This window comes from Crocuta crocuta, unplaced genomic scaffold (assembly GCF_008692635.1).
Source record: "Crocuta crocuta isolate KB4526 unplaced genomic scaffold, BGI_CrCroc_1.0 scaffold271, whole genome shotgun sequence".
In the NCBI taxonomy this organism is placed as follows: Eukaryota; Metazoa; Chordata; class Mammalia; order Carnivora; family Hyaenidae; genus Crocuta; species Crocuta crocuta.
The window spans coordinates 5015853-5024120 of record NW_027527824.1 but is presented as its reverse complement, the minus strand read 5'-3'; the positions used below and the strand labels follow the sequence as shown (position 1 = coordinate 5024120).

The 8268-nt window shown below is 60.8% G+C and overlaps 1 protein-coding gene across 4 annotated transcripts in view; it reads right to left on the bottom strand.

Moving 5' to 3' along the window:
* Window positions 1-6: 6 nt before the first annotated feature.
* Window positions 7-8268, bottom strand: part of BCL9L (BCL9 like) — a 44219-nt gene continuing 35957 nt past the window's right edge. For all 4 annotated transcript variants that reach the window (XM_077777112.1, XM_077777103.1, XM_077777126.1 and 1 more), the window contains 6 exons: window positions 7882-8001; window positions 4911-5121; window positions 4658-4742; window positions 2291-4574; window positions 1614-1895; window positions 7-1179 (listed from right to left, as the gene is read on the bottom strand). In XM_077777112.1, the coding sequence (XP_077633238.1) occupies window positions 86-1179; window positions 1614-1895; window positions 2291-4574; window positions 4658-4742; window positions 4911-5121; window positions 7882-8001 (4076 nt within the window). In that variant the 3' untranslated portion in view covers window positions 7-85. The remainder of the gene's footprint in view (window positions 1180-1613; window positions 1896-2290; window positions 4575-4657; window positions 4743-4910; window positions 5122-7881; window positions 8002-8268) is intronic.

Genomic DNA, 8268 nt, shown 5'->3' with positions numbered 1-8268 from the left:
CAGTCCATCCCAACACTGGAGGGGAAGAAACTTTAAGGTTATCGAATTTGCGGTAGTGCCCCAGCTCCGGCCCGCGCAGGGACTGCTAGAAGGGCAGATTGGCCATGCTGCCCGGCGCCGGGAGGTAGCCCATCTGGCTGTCCAGAGACACACTGCGCTGTCGCAGGGGGTGGGACACCATGAGGTTCTGCTGGGGCGGGGGGCCCATGAGGGAGCCCTGCGGGGACAGCATGTGGGGGGGCTGGCTGTAGACCTCGCCCCCCACGCCCCGTTGCTTCATCAGCATGAAATTCTGCTGGGTCATGAGGCCTTGTGGAGGCGACATGACCCCCTGGTGCAGACCGTGGGGCACCATGCCCTGCTGTGGGGGCACACCTGTCCTGCCCAGCAAGGACATCTGTCCGGGGTGGCACATGGACATGTTGAGCCCCCGCTGGACGCCCTGCTGGCCCGGGAGGTTGGGGGGCCGTGAGGGGGTCTGCTCCGCCATCATGTTCTGCAGGTTCATGAGATGCAGATTGGGGGGCTGGGCCTTGGGGGGCTGGTTCTCGCTCTTGGGGAAGTACTGGAGGGTGCTGCTTGGCTTCTCAGAGGGGATGATCCTCGACAAGTCGAACTCAGGGATCCCCGTCGGGGTGGGCCGGATCACCTCGCTCAGCTCGGGGTCGTTCAGCACGGATGCCACCCCAGGGAGCACGCCCGGCGGGTAGGCGTCGCCCATGCGCCCAGCCATGCCTTTGCCCATCAGGTGCTGCTGAGGGGGCATGGGGCCGGGCGGCTGGCTAGGCAGGTCCTCTGGGGGCAGGGGCATGCCTGAAGGGTAGTGCTGCTGCAGGCCAGGCCCCCCGCCCCCACCCCCACTGGGGGCCATGGCACCGTGGGGCTGCTGCAGCCGAGGGGGGAAGGGCATCATCTGGGAGGAGCTGGGCACAGGGCCGCAGGGGGCATTCAGGGAGTCTGGGCCCCCCGGAGGCAGCATCATCGAGTTTTGAGGGGGCCCTCCTGTCCCCTGCGCACTGGGGTGCAATGGAATGTTGGACCCCAGAGGGGTAGGGGAGGGCAACATAGTAGGCGGGGGCTCGTGGGACAGGGGCTGCTGGCCTGGCAGGTTCATGCCCATGGGGCTCTGGGCAGCAGCCGAGTTCAGGTGCATCTGGTTGGGCTGGTTATTGCTGATCCCTGTGGGGAGAGAGAAAAGGGGGTCAGGAGCTGTGTGCCCCCGGCCGTGGGAGGGTACAGAACTCAGTCCTTCCCCACTCCCCAGCCAGGCTCATGCCAGGACGGGTAACGGCCTCCACCATGGGCCTGTCCTGGCTGCAAGGGCATGGACTTGAGGCATTTAAGTTAGAAGCCAAGAGACCCAAGTTCTGGTCCAGTTTGCCATGGGCACATCATTGGACATTGGAGGGACAGCTGGAGTGCTCTGGGCGTGGCTCTGCCACATGACGACGAGTGGGAACCTGACCCGGGACACCACACCCCCGTTCCCAGGGCCCGCTAGAAGCACATGATAGCCCGCACAACCACAGGGGCGACTGCTGGCCACGGCATCTCCTCCCATGCCCGGTGCCCACTCCGGCCCTTCTCCCTGTGGCCCCTTCCCCGCCCCGCACCTGGCCCAGAGCCCTGCGGCGGTGGTGGAGGGGGGAGCAGGGGTCGGTCGGGCAGCAGCTCATCGTCAGAGGTGGCAATCGTCTTGATGGCGTTGTGGTAGAGCGGGGTGGAGCTGGGCATGGCGTACTTGGACATCTGGGACATCATCAGTGACAGGGGGTTCTGGGAAGGCGTGGGGTCTGGGGAGGAAGTGAATGGCAGGCTGGGGTTCATGAGGCCGCTGGGAGGGTTGGCGGGAGGTGCTGAGGAGCCGCTCCGGGGGCCGCTAGGCGGGAGGGCACCTACAGAAGTGGGGAGACAGAAAGAGCGGGAGTGACTTGGGAGGGCAAGACAAATTCGGCTGCGCCCGTTGTGGGTGAGGAAAGGCCAGCTCCCAAATTCCCTGACTCCTCCAAGCACACTTCCGTTCTGATGCTCTGCTCAACACCTTAACGGGGATCCCCGCTACAGCCCACCCGTCGTCAAGCAATTCCTGCAGCCTCAGAGGCCCAGACAGTGGGGAGAGCCCACGTAGGAACTCGCCGAAACACCCGGGAGATCAACACGGGCGCTCCCTTGCGGAAGCTCACGCCCAGCTGGTGACGTCTGCCCCCTAAGCAGAGCCATCCCCTCCCCCGCCCCGGGAGGTGCCCAGTGCCAGAGGCCAGTGCTCCCTTGCTTGGGTGGGCAGACTTACCCTGTTCCATGTTGCCCAGGGTGGTGGAAGAATTGATGTTGAGAGGCGGCTGCTTGTTCTGGGGGACCCCAGGGCTGGGCATGGCTGTCTTGGGCGAGGCAACCCAGCCGGGAGAAGGCACCGCCATGGAGGGAGACTTGAGCCTGCTGGGCGAGCCAGTGGGCGAACGGACACTGAGAGAGGAGCTGAGGACCTGGGGTGACTTGAGAGGTCCTGGTGGGTTGGCTGAAGGCAAGGGCACCATCTGTGAGGGAGTCTGGGGTGATTTGAGGTTGGCAGAGGGTGAGGTGACTAGGGGTGAGTGCACCTGGCTAAGGGTGGGCGACTTCAGGTGCCCCATGCCTGGGGAGCCCATCTGATTAATACTGATGGTGAGGTCTGAAGGCCGTCTGCCCAGCCCCCGACTGGAGGCCGCATGCACTGACCCAGGAGGATTGGACGCAGGGGGCAGAGGCATGTGGCTCAGCCGGGTGGTGCCCACATTGGCCATGGGCATTGAGCTCTGGTCAGGACTGAACATGTCTTGAGTATTGCCCATGTCCTGGGGCATGGCTTGGTAGGGCCCCTGGCCCCCAGAGAATCCCTGCTGGCCCTGGTTGGGAAACTGCGAGGGCATAAGCATCTTCTGCGGGCCACCCATCATGCCACTGCTGTTCTGGGCCCGCACCCGGGCCATCTCCTCGGGACTGAGGCCCTGCGGCCCCATCATGTCCCCCGGGCCCCGCATCTTCTGCGACATCAGCATCTGCTGCTGTGGGGTCATCTGGACATTCAAGTTCATGTTCATGTTCATGTTCACATTCATGTTCATGTTGAGGTTGCCTGGCCCCATGGGAGGGTCCACCTCTCTCAGCCCAGACTGCCCCATGGGGGGACTCAAGAGGCCCCGGCCTCCACCAAACTCCATGCCCATGGGGGTGCCCGCCAGACCCTCGCCACCAGCCATCTGCCCAGGGAATATGGCTGGATCCATCTGCCGATGCGCCTGCATCATCCGCTCCATCTCCATGCCCTGCCCCATGGCGCTGCCTGCCATGCCCAGGGGGCGCTGCATACCCATCGACCGCTTCTCCAGCAGCTGGTGCCGCAGGAGCTCCTCCCGAACCCGAGGGGTCATGAATCGCTCTGCTTCGCCCTGCCCACCTGGGTAGGGCACAGCATTCTGGGCAAAATTGCTGGGCCCCCCCATGGGGGGCAAGTCTTCGGTCCAGCCCATACCCGGCCTCACAGGCCTCTGCATGGCATTCATGGGCACCTCCATGGGCATACCCTGCATGCCTCCAAACCCAGGCACCCGTTGCATCTGGTTGCCTGGGAAACGGGGGCCGGGAAAGGGCGGTCCGCCCCGGAGCTGCATGGGATCTTGGACGTCCATGGGCCCCCGCAGCTGGGCACCCATTCCTGGTGGCCACTGGTCCCCAGGCTTGCTGTGGTAGGGAGGCGGTGGCCCCCTCACCATCATGCCCCCCATGCCCATCATGTCCTGCAAAGGGCGGCCCCCATGCAGCCCAATCTGCTCCTCCTTCCGCCGCTTCTCCTCATAGTATTCCTCCTGCAGCTTGCGCCAGGCCACCTGCTCGGGCGTCAGGCTGTCCTGACCCAGCCTCTGCATCATCATGTTCATTTGCTGCCCCATGTCGCTGCCCGGGGGGTGCCCAGGCACTTCATGCTCCAGCGGGGGACCCCCTAGGCTCTGCGTCTGTGAAATCATGGACTGTAAAGGCTCCTCGTACTTCTTCAGCCCACCGGGAGGGGCCGCGGGGGGCTGCTGGGGGGCAGGAGGGGCTGCTGCTGGTGGGCCCCCCTCCCCTGCTCCTCCTGGGGGCCCCTTGAGGAAGGGCTCGGTCTCCCCGCTGCGGAGCAACAGCCGCTCGATGTCTCGAAGGGTCTGGAGGGAGCGCTCCCGATGTTCCAGCTGCTCCTTGGACAGGCCTTCAGAGCCCACCAGGCTCCGCTGCCCATTTCCCGAGGGGGCGGCCTCCCCCAGCAGGGCGGGGCCAGGGGCACTGCCGGGGTCTCCTCCGGGAGGCAGCGGGTTGCTGGCGGTGGCGGCTGTAGGGGTGTTAGGGTGGGTGCCCCCGGTGCCGCCGCCCGTGCTGGCGGCTCCCACCGAGTTGGGTGTCAGGTCCTGGCCGGTGTCCTCAGGGGGACCCTCTGAAGGCAGAGCGGGCGGTGCACTGCCAGGGGCGGGGGGCGGCGGCGGCGGCAGCGGCTGGGGCTGCGGCGTGCCTGCTGACGGCGTGCTTAAGGGTAGCGGTTCTGGGGTAGGTGGCACTTTCGGGGCCTGCAGGAGGACAGAGGCAGAGCGTGAGACAGCTAAGGGGATGCACCGGCCCCTCCTACTGTTCACAGAGGCGCCGCACTCACCTGGTCCAGCTTGGCCCGGGGCACGTTCTGCTGGTGGTAGGTAAGGATGGAGTCGGCCCGGCCCTGGAGCACCGCCTCAGCAGCCCTGCACGGAAGGGTGAGGCACAGAGAGCTCAGAGACAGCGGGGCGGGAGGGAGCCCTTGCCCTCCCCCAACCCAACCTAAGCCTGGCTCCCTGCAGACACACACTCAGGGCCCCGGGCTGCGGGGCGCTGGGGAGAGGGAGCAGGCTTGGCCCGCCCGAGGCACTTACGTGTTGGCCAGGTGGGTGGTGAAGACGTACACGTACTGCGAGGGAGGCTTTCCGGGGACACCTCCACCCCCGCCCCCAGGGGCATCAGGCCGGAGGCCCGGCGGGGGCCCGTGGGTGGGTCCTGGAGCGCTGCTCTCGCTGAGGGGCAGTTGGGTGGCTTGGCCGGGACCCAGCTGTGGGGCCGCCATGGCTGGGTCTGCTACATTACTGTCTGCGTGAGAGAGGAGAGAAACAGGGTAAGCAGCCCAGATTTAGAAAGGAGAGCCAGCTGGCACTGCCCACCACCCCATCCCAGAGATGCCCAGGGACAGACGGGCTCACTGTTCTACAGCTCGTGCCGGCAGGGGCCACTTGTTGTCACACTCTGGCAGTGCGGGTCTGGTTTCTACGCTTACTTGCCCTACACCAGTCTTTGACCAAGACGGGTAAACTGTGGGGAGCATACAGAGATGAGGGGGAAGGAAAACGTGACCCGCACAAACAGACCCCCGTGGGCCTGGTATTCTGCAGGATACTTACAGATGTGACTCCATCTAACCACAACGTCCCTGGGAAGAAGGTGTCACATACCCTACTTTAGAGAGGAGGAAACGACTTTGGAAGGACGACATTGCTCACCCAAGGGGACACAGCCCGTTGGTGCAGAGCCAAGGTCTGAACCCGGGCAGGGACTGCAAAGCCTTTCTCTGAGCCCAGGTGGGGTGTGTATATGTGTATGTGTGTGTGCGCGCGCACGTGCGCAAGTGCGCGTGAGCTCTGACAGTGGGGGGCAGGGAGGCCAAAAGGCTGTACAGATTGATGATTCAAACGATGAATGGTTTTACATGCAAACCCACCATTAACAGATGTTATGATCTTATGAACAAGTCCGTCCCGTTAAGCCTCAGCTATTTCACTGAGACAGTGGAAATACTAACTCCCACTCAGCACAGGGGCAGGTCAAAGAAGTCTGTTTTTACAGGAACTATGTCACGAACTAGAAAAATAACACTCAGAAAACACAGGAAAGGCTGGCAGGTGGAAGCACTCCCAGCGTAGATGGACTGCCCTGAGTATGGACTGAAGTTTGTTCTATGGTCATAAAGTTGATTCTAAGTCCTAGCCTAAAAAAAATAACTACACACGGTCATTAATGGTACTAGGTAAGTCAGCAGACCCTTCCCCATGCCGAGAAAAACAAATTTTAGGGGCACCTGGGTGGCTCAGTTGGTTAAGCATCCGACTCTTGATTTGGACTCAGGTCATGATCTCATGGTTCGAGAGATCAAGCCCTGTGTCAGGCTCTGTGCTGACAGTGGAGCCTGCTTGGGATTTACTTTCTCTCTCTCTGCTCCTAACCTGCTCCTCCATGCTCTCTCTCAAAATACATAAACAAACATGGAAAAAAGAAAGAAAAACAAATGTTACATAGAACAACAGAGCCAAAAGCTTGGGGGCCCCGGGGGCTTAATTGCTGACCTCAATGTGCAGGGCTGACCTGGGGAAGAGGAAGGTACATACTCAGTATACAGAACTAGGCCTCCCAGGTGCAAGTCAGGGGAGGGAGGCGGGCTTTATTCCAGTGAGGAACTTTCTAGTACAATAATAACAATAACAAAAGCTAACAGTGTTCTAAGTGTTACGTAGATCTATTTATTTACTCTTCATACCAATCCTACGAGGTAAATATTTTTTTATAGATGCAACGACTGAGGCTCTTTCTCAAATTTACACAAATAATAAATGGGAGACCCAGAGTATAAACCAAAGTGGTCTGACGGCAGTCTGTGGACTCGCCTCTACATCACGCTGCCCCCAAACTAAGAACTCTTTGAGAATCTACTGACCGCACAACTGAAACAGTACCAGTGGTTGTTTAGTGTTGGATACAGGAAGTTAGCAGTTTCTCCTTTGTATTTCCCTGTTTCTATATCCTGCCAGTCTAATGTTATAAAAGTGAACTCGTGTGATGGGAGGCTGAGGGTCCAGGGAGGCAGTGACCACCCCCACCTATCCCTGATGGGTTCAGTGAGGCTCTTGGACCGCCTGGGGGCCACTTGGGACCAGATGACTCTTAAAGTCCCAGCCAGGTGCAGAGGCTTCCATATTTGATCCCAGGCACCACCTCCAGGGACGTGGTCCGTTCATTCCACAAACAACTGCGGGTCTGTTTCCTCCTCTGCAATAGGCATTCTATGAACACCTACTTCACAGGGCTGTTGTAAGGATTCATTAAAACAAAGTAGCAAAGTAGCCAGCACATTTTTTTCCTTCCCTCTCTCTAGGGTCCCAGCCCCCAAGTAGTTCACAGCTTAACATTCTCTGGTTAATTTCTTCTGTATTAAGTTGTTTCACCCCTCGAACAGGTGTAAGCTTTGAGGAAGCCCACCAAATGCACGTGTATGGGCTTCCCAAGGGCAGGAGAGCATCTGGTTCTCCCCGTTACACAAGCAAGACCCAAATACACACCAATCAATAAAAAAACAAGAGAAAGGGGCATCCACCCACACCCACTCCTCGTCCTGGTGATGCACTCTAGGCATTTGCCAGGAGTCAATTAGAGGTTGGGGAAGGGTGCCAGAGACACAGCCACCGTCAACTCACACCCAGGCTTAGCAAGAGTGTAAGCAGAGCCAACTGTCTGGCTCCCAGGGAAGCAGGACCCTCACCACCCTCCCTCCACTGACCAGTAGGTGGCAGCAGAGGCCAGGAATTCATGGGAGAAGGTCTAGTTGGTGTGGCCAGGAGCAGCCACCCCACGCTACCTCTGTCCCTAGGAAGAGGGGGCCACTGAGCACCTGGAAGGCAGGGGGTAAGCTGTCAGAGCACAGGGAGGGACAGAGTGACAGGTGGGATGGGAAACAGCCCTGACCCCTGCTCCTTGCCAGAGTCAGTCCTCTAAAGCCCTAGGTGAGGAGAGGGAGGCTTCCTGGGGCAGCCATCCCCCGGGGGCACAATGGCCCACAGCATCCTGGGGTCAATGGGCACTCACTGTGGGTGGCCCCAATGGGCTTGTCGTCCTCCTCGCTGTCCGGTCCTGAGCACCATTCGTCCCCACTGTACGGCTGCTTCCGCTCCAGCACGCAACGCCGCTTACTCCGGGGTGCCACCTCTGCCCGGGCAGGACAGAGCAGGCAGGGGTCAGAATGAATGCCCAGAGGCCCTGTCCTCCTACACCCAGGGTCTCCACAGGCCCATTCTCCCAGATGCCCCACCGCAAGAGGGCACTGCCCAGGCCATGGTGGGCACTTTGCCAGCCCTCGGCCCCCACTACACTGCCATTTGTTTCTGATTTCTCTCTCCAGCCCCGCTGCCTGTCTCCCTTCCCCCACCCAGCACCAAGCACAGCATAATCCCCAACCACAACTGGTTCTAATTA